Genomic DNA, 19,098 nt, shown 5'->3' on the forward strand with positions numbered 1-19,098 from the left:
GCCATTATGAATAATGCTGCTATGAATATTATGTGCAAATCTTTGTGTGGACATAGGTTTTCATTTCTTTTGGGTAGATTCCTAAGAGTGGAATTGCTGGATCATATGGCAACTGTTTTTAATATTTTGAGAAATTGCCAAACTTTTCCAAGGTAGCTGCACTATTTAACTTTCCCACCAGCAATGTTTGAGGCTCCAATTTCTCCACATCCTTGCCAACACTTGTTATTGTCTGTCTTCTTTATTATGTTCATTCTAATGGATGTGAGTTGCTATCTCACTGTGTTTTTTTTAAATTATTTTTTTATTGAAGTATAGTTGATTTACAACGTTAATTTCTGCTGTACAGCAAAGTGACTCAGTTATATACATATATACATTCTTTTTTTATATTCTTTTCCATTATGGTTTATCTTAAGATAATGAATATAGTTCCCTGTGCTATACAGTTAAGATCTTGTTGTTTATCTATTTCATATGTAATAGTTTACATCTACTAACCCCAAACTCCAAGTCCATCCCTCCCCCACACCAGCTCCCCCTTGGCAACCTCAAATCTGTTCTCTATATCTGTGAGTCTGTTTCTGTTTCATACAAGTGTTCTTGTGTGTCATATTTTAGATTCCACATATAAGTGATATCATATGGTATTTGTCTTTCTCTTTCTGACTTACTTCACTTAGTATGATAATCTCTAGGTCCATCCATGTTGCTGCAAATGGCATTATTTTGTTATTTTTTATGGCTGAGTAGTATTCCATTGTATATATGTACCACATCTTCTTTATCCGTTCACCTGTTGATGGACATTTAGGTTGTTTCCATGTCTTGTTATTGTGAATAGTGCTGCTACGAACATAGAGGTGCATGTATCCTTTTGCATTATAGTTTTGTCTGGATATATGCCCAGGAGGGGGATTGCTGGATCATATGTCTTGCTGTGGATTTGATTTGCATTTTGCTAATGAGCTATGATGTCAAACATCTTTTCATGTGCTCATCAACTACTCATGTATCTTCTTTGGGGAAATGTCTATTAAAATCTTTTGCCCGAGTGAGAGTTCTTCAAACATTTTCTGCTCACACAGTCCCTAGAAGAATTTTGGAAATCTATGTAACCCTTCTTTTGATTTTAAATGGATATCTAAACATTCTCATCTTAAGTTTAAGTAGTTGCTAGTTGCAAAAGATGTAATTTCCAGAGTATTCTAAGTATAAACATTTAAAAACAAAATTAAGTTACTTTTAAAATATATCAAATGGACTCTAAATACAATACCCACATGCTATCCATCATCGTTTATATAAAAATGCATGCACGAGGGCCTCTTTACCCTTCACCGATTTTATGTTTCATTTTTCTCCTTGAACTCTTATTTCCATTACTCTGTCTCACATTATTGTATCCCTAATAAAATATATCTTATGCTTATAAATCTTGTGTTATAATTCTATTGTTCTTCTCTGCAAGAAAAGATAAGCGTAAGAATTGTAAATTAAATATTTATTTTATGTAATGACAAGCATTGAAGTATTACAAAGTTTTCTGGATTGAATTATGATTACAAGTACTATTAGTACACAATTACTTAAAACATGGCTACCTTATAAATTTTAATAAGTAATCATTAAAGTAAAGAAGACTTTGGAATGCATCTCTTTTTTTAAAATTTAAATTTTATTTTATTTTGATTCTTTTCTCTTTTTAAAAATAATTAATTAATTAAATTTTGGCTGCGTTGGGTTTTTCGTTGCTGCGCGCTGGCTTTCTCTAGCTGCAGAGAGCGGGGGCTACTCTTCGTTGTGGTGCACGGGCTCTAGGCGCGGGCTTCACTGGCAGGCACAGTTGCTCCACTGAATGTGGGATCTTCACTGACCAGGGCTCGAACCTGTTGTCTCCTGTATTGGCAGGCGGGGCAGGCGGATTCCCAACCACTGTGCCACCAAGGAAGCCCAGCCCTGGAATGCATCTCTTAATCATGCATTCATGAGTCAATTGTACTGATTACTAGAATGAATAATAAAACAATTTTATCCCTTTTTTTTTTTTACTGTTTATTTATTTATTTTTTTACATCTTTACTGGAGTATAATTGCTTTTTAATGTTGTGTTAGTTTTTGCTGTACAACAAAGTGAATCAGCTATATGTATACATATATCCCCATATCCCCTCCCTCTTGAACCTCCCTCCCACCCTCTCTATCCCACCCCTCTAGGTGGTCACAAAGCACCGAGTGATCTCCCTGTGCTATGCAGCTGCTTCCCACTAGCTATTTTACATTTGGTAGTGTATATATGCCAATGCTACTCTCTCACTTCGTCCCAGCTTCCCCGCCATGTTTATCCCTTCTTTTTTAAAATATATACAGACACATATCTAAAACTTACCTAAATAAGTATAAAAGTATACAAGTATACATATAAGTCTTAAGTAATAAATATATAAGTAATAATATATAAGGAATAGAAAATTTTGTGTTGTTTTATATTGCTTTAGCAATATCACTCAATATTTGAAATCTTTCCAAATTTGAAGACAGAAAGCACATATTGACCTATTATAAAAATATTGTGGAGGGATAAATTAGGAGTTTGGGGTTAAAACATATACATTACCATGTATAAAATAGATAACCAACAAGGACCTACTGTATAGCACAGGGAACTATACTCAATATTTTTTAATAACCTATATGAAAAAGAATCTGAAAAAGAATATATATATAACTGAATCACTTTGCTGTACACCTGAAACTAACACAACATTGTAAATCAACTATACTTCAATAAAAAATAAAATAAATATTTTAATCTATCAGCTAATTAATTAACTATTCCTTTAATTTTGTTGAAAGCAAAGAATTGGAAAGCACCTAGCTTGCATAAAGATTTATCTCTTCATGGTTAAAGTAATTTACTCACTCTATTTCTGGGAAGAATACCAGAAGAGGCTTTACCAAGTCTTATCAAATAACTATTAATTATACCTGCTTATTTTTCACTTAGAGGCACCTTACGTAACTTAGAAAGGGTTGGAATATGTATAGTTTTAATTTCAATACATCTTTATCAATACAATGTTAGAAATGAGATTATCTTATTTTCTATGTGATTTAAATGCATTTTGGTCAAAGCCTTGTTGATGCAGATTTAGCTCGTTCAATTTATAGCGAAGATGGGAAGGCAGAATCAGCACAAGTTTGCAAGCAGATAGATTTTACAAAAGACTACATATGGCAATTGGGGATCTGGAAATAGATTCCCTTAGCACTATTTATGCCTGTGAACCCCTTAGAAAGTCCTCCAATCCCTTCAGGGGAACAGGTGGCCAGTTCAAAGGCATTTGTGCTTGGTTACCCCCAGAGCTAGATCTAGGATCAGATGCCTCAGCCCCTCAAATCCAGCGCTTTTCCACTCTTTAGTGTTGTTTCCCAAAACTATGTGGACTTTCAGTATGATCTACAGAGCAACAGCACACCCAAAACATTTCATTACAGTATCTGGAAAAGATAATATTTGATACATTTATAGGTTTTTGTTTTTGTTTTTTTAAAGTAACAGCAGTCTCCATTCACCATCTAGGATGGTTACCATAGTGATACCTAGAGATTGTTTGCCTGTCCTCTCTTTAACCCCTGACTCCACAGTTTACTATTCCCTGGGCATTGAGTTCAAATTCTTAGGTTCCTTTCTTCAAAGGGAAACCAGCAATACACGCATTTTAGGAGGAGAGAAAGAACCAAAGATGTAAAAAAGGAGAAAGGAAGAGAGAGTGAGAGAGAAGTTGTTTCTATTCTTCATTCTGGGGTTTGGGTCCTAGGAGAGAAATGTCAGTGGCCTTAATCTATGCTCTGTTTCAACACTTAATCTTGAAGCAAGAGTAAGAGAAGCATCTGCTTTTTCCTCTCTTTTCTTTCATAATCAACCCATGAAAAGAAAAAATCAGAAGAGAGAAAATGAATTCTATTGACTTAGGTGAATGGGAACCAATTCAACTGATAAAATATTGACAGCTGTTCCGCTGTTTATTATTAGCTCTTCTGTAGGAAAGATGAGTTTAATGCAAATAAGCAAATACAAATTCCCTGAAAATTTCAATTAGTAATGCTTTCTTTCTTTCCTCAAAAATCTCATTCTATCGGCATTTACTTATATTCTGTCTTTGGCTCATGTTTGAACTAAGATACTAGCAAGTCTCTGTTTTTGGAGTAACGCTGTGTGCTTTTGAACTCTCATTTATGGTCACTTAAAATATGAGTTCTCCTTGGTCCTAGCTTATCCAACGCTTTTGGCCTTTTCAATACTTTTGAATCAGAGAATCTCAGGTTGTCAGAGGACCCAAGATGCCATCTAGGGTCAAGGCCAGCTCAGAGGTGGAGTGCTTCCCTTCTGAACTGCTATTACTTTGTGTGGGGAGGAATCTCTTCCACCTAGCCTTGCACCCATCTGTACATTTAAATACATTTAATTGTTAAGACACAGCTGTGTGTCTTACTTAAGTGATCTTTCTAAATTGGGGAATTCATTTGGAAGAAAATTTTAATCTGGATAACTTTTAAAATAATTATTAATCAGTGTACTGGGCAAACACTTTTTTGGCATAAGAAAAAGAAAACACTTTGCAAATTGAAATATCTCAGGCCTATTCCAAAGCATATCTGTTGTTGTCATGGGATCTGGTAGTGCGGTTTATTAAATTTGTAAGATAAAGTGATACTGAAAGGTGCAGGGAATCTTTTTCAGTGTGCTTCTTTCTCTTCCAGATAATATAATAAGAGAAATTGCTAGCTAGCAATAAGGCAGGGAGCCTGTATCTGGAGAGAGAAGCTCCAATGAGTTTGGTTCTTATAAATGATTGTAGTGATGGATGGCTATTTTTAGAACCTGCTAATGAAGCAAGTGTTGACGTATTTGGTGTGTGTCTGTGGTGCTCTGTCTAAATGACCATTATATGGATGACTTTACTTGCCCAGATTTGAGCATCTTCAACTCTATTGAAGCATTTTCTTGTAGCAGTCTACAAATTTAAACTGCAGAGGAAAAAAAGAGTGAGAGATTCTATTTGCCTAACACCTCTAAAGAACATTCTTGCGCTTTGGTCATAACAGGAAGTGTGAGAATTCAGACAAACCCTGACCCAGCTGTGTGAACTTGACCAATATTCTTAAACTCTCTGAACCCCATTTTCCTCCTTATGGAGTAAAAATAATACTTAACTCATTAGAGATCAATGACATACCTGAGTTCTGCAGGCATACGGTGTAGGCTCTAGTCTAAACCTTAGATTCCACAGCTTTCAAATGAGGATGATTTAAATAGCCAGCTCATGGGATTTTGTGATGATTAAATGAAATTATCCAATGAAACAACTTAACACAGGGCCTGACATAAAGCTTTTATTAATATTATTGCACGCAATTATGCTTAATAAATGCAAAATTTCCTTTTTCCTTATCCTTTTAAATTATAGGATTATGATTTCCTTTCCTTGCTCAGGTTTGGGTACCTGGTATGTGCATTATTATGCTATTTCGCTTCTTCTCTTTCCATCTCCTACTCCGTTTGGCCTTTTCCTAGTTGGTTGGCACCTTCTTGAAGTATGTAAGAGTGAAGAAGCTCAGACAATGCAAGAATTTCTTTAGCCAAAGTTCAGGTGGGAGAAGACATCTCAAAATGAAGATTTGGGGCTCTTCCCTGACTTAAACACATCCAGGTCATCTCAGAATTAATTGGTTGTGACTAATATGAATTATATTCCAGTCAAGTCATACCAGGAAGGTAGAAGCCTTTGCTTTGGGCATGAACTCAGAGTCTATGGGGGATATTTTGCTTCCAGCCCTGCCAACATTCTGGCTTATTCTCTGATCAGCCTCCTCTTCCCACTGGCACTGATTGTCTTTTTCCATTTCCTCACTGCTCAAAGTTCTCAAGTTTTCACTCTTTTATTTCAAAAGGAATTATTAACTCATATTCACTCTTAGGTATAAAGGACTAATATCAGCTTTAACTCTTTCCTCTTCTATTGATATTGGCATTTTAACAGGCATTCAAGCTAAAGAGTTGAAGCTTTGATTTGAGTAGTTATGTATCAAGAATCTAATCTGAAAGCAAGAGACAACTGGGGCTTCCCTGTCTTTCTGGAAAGGTACCACAAGGGGATCTGGAAAAGGATAGGCCTGGTACATATGAAACTGTAAGATTTAGAGGAACAATTCCCAGTGAATTTGATGAAAGGTAACCTGAGTGATAGCCCTGGCTCCATTGTTACAGGAGATATGATTTGGGGGTAAATCCTTTACCTCTGCAGATCTCTCAGCATCCTTATTTAGAAAGTGAGGACGGTAACACCTGTAGATCTGTTTCTGCCTCACAGGATTGCTGCAGGGATCCAGTGATATCATGGAGAAATGCTTGGGAGATCTCCACTCTCCATGTAAACATCACTGCTGTCATCTCTGTTATGTGAGGATGCCTTAAGAATCATGTGGAAAAGAAATTTGAGAATAGTGAGAAACAGAAAGTGAAAAACCAAAGCTCATTTTGGGGCACTAATGCCACTGCCTCCCTAGAAATTTCTGTTCTGTTTAGATGTAATGTTCAATGGGTACGGTGGGGAGGGGGAGTAAGAGGGGTTAATTCATTCTGCAAAAAGGAATAAACAAAGGAAAGGTTAAGAGCTGCTGAAGATGAAGAAGCCGGTGGAGGACTTGATGGAAAACATTTAAATTACTTCCCAATCCCAAGAGTCTACGAAGCACAGCACAGAAAACCACATTTCTAATGGTATTAATTTAAAAAATTGGGAAATTCACTCATTACTGAATTTGACATAAAGTTGAAAGGTTTTAAAACTATTACAGCAGGGGGCTTCCCTGGGGGCTTCCCTGGGGGCTTCCCTGGTGGCGCAGTGGTTGGGAGTCTGCCTGCCAATGCAGGGGACACGGGTTCGGGCCCTGGTCTGGGAGGATCCCGCATGCCGCGGAGCAACTAGGCCCGTGAGCCACAACTACTGAGCCTGCGCGTCTGGAGCCTGTGCTCCGCAACAAGAGAGGCCGCGACAGTGAGAGGCCCGCGCACCGCGATGAAGAGTGGCCCCCGCTCGCCGCAACTGGAGAAAGCCCTCGCACAGAAACGAAGACCCAACACAGCCAAAAATAAATATAAATAAATTAATTAATTAAAGAAACGTTAAAAAAAAACTATTACAGCAGATTTGAACAATGGATACGAAGCATTTATATGAAAGATTAGGTTTTAAATAAAAGTTGTATTTTTAGGCTTTTATAAAAGCTGCAGTATAAATGAATAGCCTTAGCTTTCAAAGTCTTTTTTTTTTTTTTTTTTAAAGGCAACGCAAATTCAATATGAGGCAGCATTGTAAGATGGTTAAAAATTTTGAATGCAATGTTGGGATGGACTAATAGAAATTCAATACCTATGCATCTTTAGAACAACAATAAGAACATCCATTTCATCGAGCTGCTGTGAAGCTTAAATCATACCTGCGCAAAGCATCTGGCATAGTAACCAGCCTCAGAATGTTGGTTCATTTCATTCATGTGACCTCTCTTTTCTCTAAGATCATGGCAATCATTGCTTGTACCTTCCTTCCTTTCCCTGAGACATCACCTAGAATTTTGCCTTCTCTTAATAACTTTTGCATAGTTCTTTGAAATTTCACATGCATGGGCTTGGTCTGCTTAGTTATTTTAAAAGTGATTTGTTATATATTTTTATTTGTAAATTTATGTTATATTGTTTATTTTGACAATTATATATGTATATACATATATATCGTTTACATTTTTCTCTCTTAATGTAAAACTTACATTCAATGAAATGCACAAATCCTACTATATTCTGAGTTTTGACAAATGCGTACACCTGTACGACCCAAACTTCTCGAGACCTAAAACAATTCCATCACCCTAGAAAGTTCCTTCGTGCCTCCTCTCAGTCATTCCTCACCTTACACTCATTGAAGCAACCACTGTTCTGAATTTTTTCCATCGTAGATTAGTTCCTCTGTTCTAGAATTTCATATAAATGGAATTATGCACGATGTAGCCTTTGTCTAAGACTTCTTTCACTCAGTATCAGTATACTGGTTTTGAGATTCGTCCACGTTGCGTGTATCAGTAGCTGGTCTTTTTATTGTGCTCAGGTATTTTTCAAGCCCTTGGAGACAGGACTCTGCTATAACTCCCTACACTCCCCCACCTCACCTGGCACTTAGACAGACTTGTGCACATTACAAGTGTTCCAACGGCACTCGGTGACTCAATGGATGAACACACAGAAGAGTTATTTAATCAATCAATAAGCCATTTAGACACAATCCAGTTTTGTTGTTCTAATCCAGACAGTCTCTTATATGTTCAACTTACCAAACACCAAACGTTATATATCCTGGTACCAGCAGCCTGTCTGCTGTACTGCAGGAACCCAGGGATCCGCCCACGAGCAGCTCTGCAGCAGCATTTGCTGCATTCCTGCAGCAGTGAAGTGAGCCTCTGCTCTGGCTGGGCTTTAGCCTGGCTGTGAAAGAGCCGACCTCGGGCCTTTGTCTCTTGCAGATGGAAATGCTTATACACTGTCTTTGCAAACAGTAAACCTCACATTCCTCCGACTGATTTATTAAACCACTGTAAAGGTCAGCAAAGAAATCCAGGTGCCACATGGCATGTTTTTGTGGCTAGTTGGTACCCAAATTGCAGAAGCAGCATGTATTTCCTTACAGTCAGGAAAGCACAACTCAACAAACAGGGTTAGTACTATTGGTTCGGACCGATAGGGCTGTGACCTGTCTGAAATGACCGCAAATGAAGCCCTTTAAGGTCTCCACCATACCCTCTTACCTCTGCGGCTCGTGACTGTGATTAAGGGCAAGGCACTGTGGAACAGGCCTCTGGGGAGAACATATATTACCTTGGCCAGTTCCGTGCAGCAAGCATTTAGGAGTTTAAACCTATCACTATCATTTCTGCTTGGACAGCAGCAACTTCCTGTCATTTCTAATATTGCACGTGTTCTAAATATAAATGTGCTTTTCATTTTTAATTTATTCAAATGACATTCTCGTTCCCGTTGCCTTCTACATTTTATATAGCTGCACAGCACACTTTACAATGCATTACTTCAAAATGTGATGCTGTAAAATTAGTCATATTTTATATTACAAGGGGAAAGTTTTCTTTCAAATATATTTCCCAAGAGATGGGGAGATTCATGTATTATGACTCCTATGGTGAGCATAATATATAAAGAAATAAACTGGTTATAAAAAGCAGAGAGGAAATATATTTGTGGTTTCCACACACTATACATTTTCTGTTGATTTGACTCATATTTCTTTCTAAAAAGGTAAAGATTTGGAGAAAGCATGATAAACTCCAATAATGAGATGTTGGATGCCAGCATTTGTTCTTTTATTCTTTAGAGCAATTTTTAAGGTCATTTTGCTAAAGAGAACCTATTTACAGGAGTGGAATATGACGGTATTTTAATTAGTAAAAAGGTGGAGGTCATAATATAGTTATTCTAAAGAGTTTAAATCAGCTAAGGTTGCATTTAGGTCATTCATTCCAGAAAGGGCGTTTTGTAAACTGATGTTTAGAGGCGTGTCTAAAAAGTCACATCACCAGTTATGTGTCACGTTCTACTGGTAGCTTCCATTTTATTTTACATTGTAATGCTTAAGAAACCTACAATAATTTTACAGTTTATTGCCACCACTAGCTGTCCAAATAAAACACGCTCATTAACCATTTCTTTGTGGTATAAATCAGTTCACGTTTGTCTCTTCCCAACATGAGTGGTTTACCACATGCACAGAGACTGCAGCATACAATTATCAAATTCCACAGAAACATATGGAAGCGGCAAATGCCAGTGGCTGCAGCCTGTGTAATGAGTAGAGCCCTACTCAGGCTGGAAGCAAATTGAGCTTAGGTGTGGGGTAACTGTGTGAGTTGGCACGTTACTTAACCTCTCTGGGCCTCAGCTGTGTGCTCAGAATAAACAATCACCCATTTCGTGGGGATCTGGGGGTTATTAGATAATAGATATCAAATGCCTGTCATAGGGTAGGCATCCTGCACGTGTTTCTTTCTTGCATCCCTCCTTGCACGGACAGACATGCCGACTCTGCTGACAATGATGTGTCTACCCGATGGGGCAGAGTCTGGAGACCCACCTGCTGTTCTGGATGAGGACTATTCCCGCAGCTCACTGGTGGCAGGAGAACTTTGCTCTCTTGACCCAAGGACTGATGTTCTCACGAGAGCTGCCTCGTAAGAATTTCAGCCTAGAGCTCAGCTTTTCAAAACAAATGCCAATAGAGAACTTCCTGTGTGCCAAAGCGTTTTAGAATAATGAAATGAAAGTCATCAGGTCCTATCTATCTGAAGCTTCTGACTCTCTTGGCACTAGAGGAGGAAGATTTTTTTTGGTGGTTCTAAGAGTTATATTTTATGAGCTCTGTGGTAATGTTAATACATTTTACTTTTAAACTAAACTGCTTCAAACAGTCATTTAGGGGAATTACAGAGCTATAAAGGATAACCAGAGTAGTAGAAATTCTGTGAATGAGTTTCATCAACATACTTGCCTATTTATTTTTAAAATAATTTTTATTTCCTAGGAGTGTGTTTTGTTGGCAGACCTCAACCAATTTCATGTTGGTGGAGAGTGTGTTTAAAGTGGAACAAATGCACAAGTGTGTAACAAGACCCCAAAGCCTTCTAAAGAAATAATGACACCCCTGCGAAAAACACTAATGCAGAAACATTTGTGGTAAAGGAAGGAAAGTCAAGATTCTTTTTTTAAGCAGATTTTCTAAAGTTGTTCATTTTACCTTTGCTTTGACACATAGAGCCAATGCCACATGGATATTCAGAGCAAAGAGTTAAAAAGGAGGATGAATGGGCAGAATATTTTAAAAAGAAGCAGATACCTAGCAGAGGAAGGCTGAAGGCAGGGTCACCAACACTCAGACCCGGGCTGGGTCCGGGAGCTCCTCTAAAGCAAGGCTGTAGTGGAGCTATTGAAAAAGACCAGAGGTCTATATTCATAAATACAGTAGATCTGCCCCTTTCCCCACCCCCTGTTCACCAGGTTCAACAAAGGCAAGGGTCCCTGCCCTCCCATTCCTACCCTTCACACTCCAGGGTGCCTTTCTTTTCAGCTGCCCGAAGGACAGCAGCAGAGGCCCACAGGTTTCTTCTTTCTGCAGCATCTCACGGCCCCTGCAGCATCTATCAGCCACCTCCCTCTTTCTGAGCGGCTTCCTCTGCAGTCAAAGTCTTCAGCCAGGAGCCTTGGCAAAAACACTGATGAACTTAAGATCTCCGAGGGTGACCTGAAACCGAGGGAAGGGAGCTGGCACAAAGGAAATGACCTCGCGAATACCTAAGAGTGTGGTGTAGGTGGACACACACAGAGCGAGTGTGAAACAATGTGGTTTTAATGGGGCAGGTTAAAAAAAAAATCCATTCTGCCACCTGTCATCCACATATGGGTAATTGGGAGCAGACAAAAATATGGCTTACTTTGTTCTTCCCACCACCCCGAGAAGCCTTCCCCTCTGCTGAATCCCTGATCAATGCGAAGACCAAAGATGTACGGACTGTAAAAAGTCATCAGAATGAGTGCTGCCAGGGCCAAGCAAAATGCAGGACAGCCTCAGCTTGAAATCCTAGAATGATTGAGTGTGGATGGACCTCTTGATAGACTTAAACTACCAATGTGAATGTTTCTAAAGTCTCATTATTTGAGACCTTAAAGATTCTTTGGAAACCCCATGCAAGTTCTCTGCTGCAGTATTTTCCTCTACCACGAAGAAGGAAAGGGTTTTTAGGTACAAAGGACCTCAGGGGCTAAGCCTCAGCCCACTCCCACCCTCCTGTCGCGGGGAGGGGATTGCAGTTGCTCCGGGCGCATCTGTGGTATCCGCTCCAAGTCCTTCGCCCTCTCAGCGTCACAGGGAAAGCGATGCCGGCTTCTCTGTTTAAAAACTCTCATGTCTCCCCTTCGTTTGCCTCTTTTAAAAAAATATCAGTACGCTGCACCTCAAAGGCTACTCTTACCCAAAGAAAACAAAAATTAAATGCTTGCTTAGAAAAATCTTAGGTGTGTATCTCTGCAATCCCTCCCTGCATCCGGAGGACTCCCTAACAGAATGGGCGTGAAAACGCTCTGTAAACCGCAGGGCTGTATCAGTGTGCATTACGGCGTGCACACTGTTTCAGCTACCTGGGTGTTCCCTAAAAGAAATCCATGGATTTCGGACTGTGCCCGTTATGTGTTTATCAGAGTGACTCGGGGGGAAGAACCACACGGCTATTTTCTGCCCGCCCCAGAACGAGACGTCTCTGGTCCGACTTCTGCTCCCTGGAGACGCGCTCCGCGCTCCGGGCGGCAGCACCAGCTTCCCTCTGAAAATCAGCCACCTGCGTGGCTTGTTGAAATCATCAGGTTGGGCGCTACACGGGTGTTAAAAGAGGCAAAGGGGCTTCTAATGTGATGGAGTTGTCGGTGTCGAGCAGGAATTTAGCTTGATGAAGAAGATACAGGCAACGTGTGACAGTCTGAAGTTCCCCGCTGCAGTGCTGGCTGCTGTCTTTTTGCAAATCGGTTTTCTCCCCGGCTAGTTCAAACTCCTCCACCTACACGCTTCAACACGCCCAAAGTATGCGAGGCTTCGTTCCCCGGAAAGAAATGAGAAAATCTAGTAACACTACAAGGCTGATATGAACTGCTCTAAGGGTTTAGAAATGCTAAAATCAACACCTGCCGTGCCCCAGTTCCACGTGTGTGTGTGCATGTGTGCATGCGTGTGTGTGTGTGTGTGAAGGAGCGCACTAAAGAAAAAGAAAAATAACTAGGAGAAAGGAACACAAATTAAAGAAAGTGCCAGAAACAGCTACAAAGAAATATAAAACTTTCCTCCATGTATGCCGCATACATGCAACCTTGGACAATCTTTTGTATCTCCAATGCCCTGGAGGCACTGCAATGTCACCGTAAACACCAGGGGGATGATGACCCCTGGTGGGGAAGGAGCGACGGGGAGGGGGAGGGTGTCTCCGAGGTTCCGGCATATGGAAAACTAAGGTGTCAGTAGGGAATGAGAACTTGTTATTGGGGTCACGATCGAATCCGAGTGATGCAGGGATCAAGGAATAAGTAGGATGGGGTGGGGGTAGGGAAAGGAAATGAGTGAGGGGGTACGGGGTCTCGCAGAAAACGGAAGCCTTCAGAGAAAAGTGCAGAGGACGAAGCCGCAGCATCCTCGCGGCCTGTGGCTCGCCCCCGCCTTCCTTTTGCGCAGAATCCTCCCCTCGGCTGCAGCAGCGCTCTGCCCCCTCTGGCCCGGCGCGCCGTGATCGATCTAAGGCTGCGTCAGAATCCTCTCCGAGTATAAATAGGGGTGGCAGGACAGCGCCGAGCTGCACACAGCCATCCATCCTCCCCTCTCCCTCTCTCCCCCGTTCTTCTTCTCTCTAGGCCCCCATCTCCGCCGCCGACCAGAGCGGCACCGACCGCCACCATGAGTTCCTTCAGCTTTGAGCCGTACTACTCGACTTCCTACAAACGGCGCTATGTGGAGACGCCCCGGGTGCACATCTCCAGCGTGCGCAGCGGCTACAGCACCGCGCGCTCCGCTTACTCCAGCTACTCGGCGCCCGTCTCCTCCTCGCTGTCCGTGCGCCGCAGCTACTCCTCCAGCTCCGGCTCCTTGTTGCCCAGTCTCGAGAACCTCGACCTGAGCCAGGTAGCCGCCATCAGCAACGACCTCAAGTCGATCCGCACCCAGGAGAAGGCGCAGCTGCAGGACCTCAACGACCGCTTCGCTAGCTTCATCGAGCGCGTGCACGAGCTGGAGCAGCAGAACAAGGTCCTGGAAGCCGAGCTGCTGGTGCTGCGCCAGAAGCACTCCGAGCCGTCCCGCTTCCGGGTGCTGTACGAGCAGGAGATCCGCGACCTGCGCCTGGCGGCGGAAGACGCCACCAACGAGAAGCAGGCGCTGCAGGGCGAGCGCGAAGGCCTGGAGGAGACTCTGCGCAACCTGCAGGCGCGCTACGAAGAGGAGGTGCTGAGCCGGGAGGACGCAGAGGGCCGGCTGATGGAAGCGCGCAAAGGGGCCGACGAGGCGGCTCTCGCCCGCGCCGAGCTCGAAAAGCGCATCGACAGCCTGATGGACGAAATCGCTTTTCTGAAGAAAGTGCACGAAGAGGAGATCGCCGAGCTGCAGGCGCAGATCCAGTACGCGCAGATCTCCGTGGAGATGGACGTGTCCTCCAAGCCCGACCTCTCCGCCGCGCTCAAGGACATCCGCGCCCAGTATGAGAAGCTGGCCGCCAAGAACATGCAGAATGCCGAAGAGTGGTTCAAGAGCCGCTTCACCGTGCTGACCGAGAGCGCCGCCAAGAACACCGATGCGGTGCGCGCCGCCAAGGACGAGGTGTCCGAGAGCCGCCGCCTGCTAAAGGCCAAGACCCTGGAGATCGAAGCATGCCGGGGCATGAACGAAGCGCTGGAGAAGCAGCTGCAAGAGCTGGAGGACAAGCAGAACGCCGACATTAGTGCTATGCAGGTGTGGCAACGGGCAACACACCGTGGAGGCGGGGAGGGGGCTGCAGAGTCGAGTTAGGATGGGCGGGGGGTGGGGGGAGAGTGGAGGGCGCGCCTAGAAAGTGGAGATCGGAAATGAGGCATCTGCATGCAGCTGTTAGGGGGTAGAACTTGGCTCCTTGGAGGCTGTGTGGGAGCGGGTGGGGCAGTTGGAGGGCGCGGTGCGGGCGCCACTGCAGTCTGCGAAGATGTGCAGGGTGCAGTTGAATCTCTGTTGCGCATTAAAGCTGCCCAGCCCTGCAGGGGGTTGGGTGGGGTGGGAGAAGGGATGCGAGCAGGGCGTTGCCTCTGGCCTGCCTCTCTGCAGTCCTGAATTCACCACAAGTTGCTTTGCTGCACAGATTGGACCGTCTGATTAATAAACACAGCGACGAACTCCCATTAGTGCTGAAGGATAACTGTGACCAGCATAATTTCAGACTAATTTTACCAACCTCTCCCTTCCCGTAGCAGGTAGCCAGGAATACAGTCAAAATTGTAGTAGGTAATGATGGTCATAGTAAAACGTTTCTTTTTCTCCATCTTCTGGAGAGAAGAGAAAATAATATGGATACATAGAAAATATTTTAGAGAAAATTAAAAAAAATTAAATTTATCTACTTCCTTCTCCTATAAAGAAGTGGATTTCTTGTATGTAACCTGGATAAAGTTAGTCAGTGAATGAGAAACAAAGTTTTCAAAAAAAAAATCTGTTTAGTTCCTTGCAGGCATTTTATGATGATCATTAGACTGCAGTAATTAACAAAAACAAAAAAATTTTCTTCTATTAGTTTTTTCTTTTTAATAATTTTTTGCTTTAATCTCATGCTTTATGAAGCTGGATTTTTTTAGGCAAGCAAAGAAAGGTTTAAAAAGAGAAAAGGCAGTTGTTTCAGGGGAGGTTTTATCTAAGGTGTGCACTTTGATTTTAATTAAACCTATGCCCTTGCAGCTATAGTAAAGTAATAGCAGTAAGGATTTACGCTTGTATTTTTTTTTTTGTCTTCCAACAGGACACAATCAACAAATTGGAAAATGAATTGAGAACCACAAAGGGTGAAATGGCAAGATACCTCAAGGAATACCAAGACCTCCTCAATGTGAAGATGGCTTTGGACATTGAGATTGCAGCTTACAGGTAAAAATGGAGGGGCAAAGGTAGCAGACCTTAACCTTAGGAAGGAAATCAGACTTCCTTTCTGTTGAATCAGAAATCTTCAGAAATAGTCCTTTGAAATAATTGTGTTCACCTTTTGGCCTTTTCCAAGAAGAATTTATCCTGTAATAATGAGACCTGTTCTTAGCTTCCCATTACATTTAAAGTCTAACAGACAGGGTTATTTTAAGGTGTTCTTTTGGTTTTTGTTTTTTTCCTGGTCTCAGTCATAACATTCCCCAGTTATTAAGTTCTGATCATTTCCAACCCTGCCTTTGGCTTTCAGGGTGGCACTGGGGAAGGTGTTGGGTGGTGGGCTCAGCACACTTCCTGTGTTCATGATTGTTAACCCTACCCTCTCCCTGCCTCCCCCAGGAAACTCTTGGAAGGTGAGGAGACCCGGCTCAGTTTCACCAGCGTGGGCAGCATAACCAGCGGCTACTCCCAGAGCTCCCAGGTCTTTGGCCGATCTGCCTATGGTGGTTTACAGACCAGCTCCTACTTGATGTCCGCCCGCTCCTTCCCATCTTACTACACCAGCCACGTCCAGGAGGAGCAGATCGAGGTGGAGGAGACCATCGAGCCTGCGAAAGCTGAGGAAGCCAAGGACCAACCCCCCTCTGAAGGAGAAGCTGAGGAAGAGGAGAAGAAGGAAGAAGCCGAGGCTGAGGCTGAGGAAGAGGAGGGAGCCCAAGAGGAAGAAGGTAGGATGAAAACAAAACAAAACCAAACCCACCCCGCAACTCCAGGTTCAGCCGGGGCATGAATATTTGTTAGGAGATTGATAAGATAAATGAAGCCTTGCTTATGCCAAGGAAGTTTTATTCATACATGAGTTTAGAATCTTAAATAATACATTTATCTATTGCTTCAACAGACCTTTAGTAATAAGCATCTCATTTCTCAAATTGGCTGTCCTCCCAGAGACACACATCTCTAATTAGCTTGGTACTTTTTTGAAAAGAACTGAAAAAAAAAAGAAAAAATCTTCCGCCTGCTGTCTTTTTATTCCTAATTAAACATTTTAAAATCCATTCATTTAACTAAGTCATTTGGTGTCCTAAAGAACAACTATGAACACCAAACACACAATGAAAGAAAACCAAGGTCCTGGAGAAGAGCAGAGCATCCAGTACCTAGACATAATCTCATTCTGTTTAAATATGTGTTCAGTGGCAAATTATTCCCAGCAAGCATTGTCAGTTGCGTGCATTTTGGGAGAAAGGAGCTGAGAGGTTTGGGGGAAGTATTTTGACATTTGCGTTTCTCCACAAAACCTTAGCAGAAATGTTTTGATTGGACTCACGCTGCATTTGGAGTTTGTACATTTGCTTTTTTATGTTAAAGCTGCCAAGGAAGAATCTGAGGAGGCAAAGGAGGAAGAAGAAGGAGGTGAAGGCAAAGAAGCAGAAGAAACCAAAGAAGCTGAGGAGGAGGAGAAAAAAGATGAAGGCGCTGGGGAGGAGCAAGCCACTAAGAAGAAAGATTGAACCCCCTTTCCTTAATTATTCCAGGAATAATTCTCCTGAAATCAGGTCAACCCCATCACCAACCAACCAGTTGAGTTGCAGACACTATATGAGTTAAGAAGTCAATATATGTATAATTCTGAGATGACTCAGGTTGGGCGTTAAATGTTGTGCTATGACTTTTCTCCTTCCGCAGAGTATCTGTTTGCTTGCAGAGTGGCTTCCTGGCTTGCTGCCAGCCTGTGCATGGTCCACGCTTATGAGTTCAGGATCTACGGCAATGTGAATAATTCAGATGTTTACAATAAAAAAAAAAACCCTGAATAAATGAATTCACTAATGTTAATGTTAAACTTCATGGAAAAAAATAGTCCTTCGAACCTTTGGTGGTTAGAAATTAAAGACCTTGAATTATGTGCTATAAATAGTAAATAAAGTTACACTGAATGACATTCCTTGCTGTGGTTGTTGACTTAATTCGAATATCTTAAAGAAGGCACCAATATAAGACACATAGAAGTGGGCGATTGACCTCCAAATTTTTTTAAGTCAAAATTTTAACAATTACAATGCATTTCCCCCCCTTAATTGGTAATTCTGAGGATGCAATTAGGTCATGACCATTCATGAAATCTCTCCTCTCAAAAATTTTACTGATAATAAGCTCGAGTAAATGAGAATCTCTGGGGTTTTCTTTGATAAATAGCTATATACTTTGCCCCATAAGTGTCCTGTATAATGTTGGGAATGGCTTTCTTGGAGGCCATTCTGAAATTATGTGATAAATATACCCTCTATGGTAAACAGGTAACTTTAACACTAGTATATAATAATAAATGCAGTATGGATAGAATATGAATCCCATAACCCTAACCCACCTAGCACTATATCCACATTTAAAATATATTGTCATGAGCAGCAGTTGAAACCCAAGCAAATGATACAATCAGAAGGAATAATTTATTATCTCTATAATTTTGGATGGAGTAAGAATATCAAAGTTTATTTGCCATTGCAAACATGTTGCCTGCAATCCTGAGCTTATGATTGTGTTGTTAGCTTAATTGTATTGCCTCAAGTAAATAGCCTTTATGCCACCTATTTTAAACTTTTTAAGCACTACAGATACAGATAATGAAATTGTGATCAGTCACTAAAGGGGGGATTATATGCTTGTATGTTGCATTGCCATCGCTCTGCATGTCTTTATTGGGAAATATTCGGATTTCAACGATAGCTCTAACTGGTTGGACATTGCATCAAATACACACCCCATCCGTCCTCCCTGTTCACTGTAAAGTTATGAAAGCTCTTGCACTTGCATTTGATGTGGAATGTTGACAAAATTACTGATTATCCGCTGTTCTGCTTCTGTTCTTACACAATTGCTTTGTCAGCTAATTTTCTTCTATATTTGTTGTTTAGACAACTCTTAAAGGTCATGAATTTAATCTGAAAGCAAAGTGGTTTCCATTTAAAGTTACCTGATGACATCACACTATGTATTTCTAGTTAAATATATCTCACCAAAGCAAATAGGTAAAATATTTCTTTATCTACCATGATGCTATGCATTTGAATTACGAAGATTCTCAGTACAATTTACTTCTGTAAAGACTAGGAGTTGCCTCAGAAACCAAGCTTTTCACATTTATGTTCATTAAACATGGGATGCTGCACATGGTAAAGCTCAGATAGATGCAAATTACATGTAAAAAAAGTAGCCAAACGGAAAGAGCTGGTTGGTTTGAGAATTTCTTGAAGTAAGAACACTGTACCATACTCTAGCCCGTGTGCCATAATAAAATACTGAAAAATCTAAACTAAACGGATTGGAAGTCTTTAAAAACAATTTCCTC

At 41.5% G+C, this 19,098-nt stretch overlaps 1 protein-coding gene across 1 annotated transcript; it reads left to right on the top strand.

The window, feature by feature from the left end:
- The first annotated feature begins 13,152 nt into the window (after window positions 1-13,152).
- Window positions 13,153-17,691, top strand: NEFL (neurofilament light chain). The gene is made up of 4 exons (XM_007192767.3): window positions 13,153-14,597; window positions 15,628-15,752; window positions 16,146-16,474; window positions 17,118-17,691. The coding sequence occupies exons 1-4, from the start codon at window positions 13,551-13,553 to the stop codon at window positions 17,258-17,260; spliced, it is 1,644 nt and encodes a 547-aa protein (XP_007192829.1). The 5' UTR covers window positions 13,153-13,550; the 3' UTR covers window positions 17,261-17,691.
- The last annotated feature ends 1,407 nt before the right edge of the window (window positions 17,692-19,098 follow it).

This window comes from Balaenoptera acutorostrata, chromosome 6, assembly GCF_949987535.1.
Source record: "Balaenoptera acutorostrata chromosome 6, mBalAcu1.1, whole genome shotgun sequence".
NCBI lineage: Eukaryota > Metazoa > Chordata > Mammalia > Artiodactyla > Balaenopteridae > Balaenoptera > Balaenoptera acutorostrata.

Bases quoted from the DNA above. Each gene is read 5' to 3' on its own strand.
- NEFL (XM_007192767.3), top strand. From the start codon at position 13,551: ATGAGTTCCTTCAGCTTTGAGCCGTACTACTCGACTTCCTACAAACGG. The intron at 15,753-16,145 runs GTAAAAATGGAG...TGCCTCCCCCAG, and splicing joins ATTGAGATTGCAGCTTACAG to GAAACTCTTGGAAGGTGAGG. The intron at 16,475-17,117 runs GTAGGATGAAAA...TTTATGTTAAAG, and splicing joins GGGAGCCCAAGAGGAAGAAG to CTGCCAAGGAAGAATCTGAG.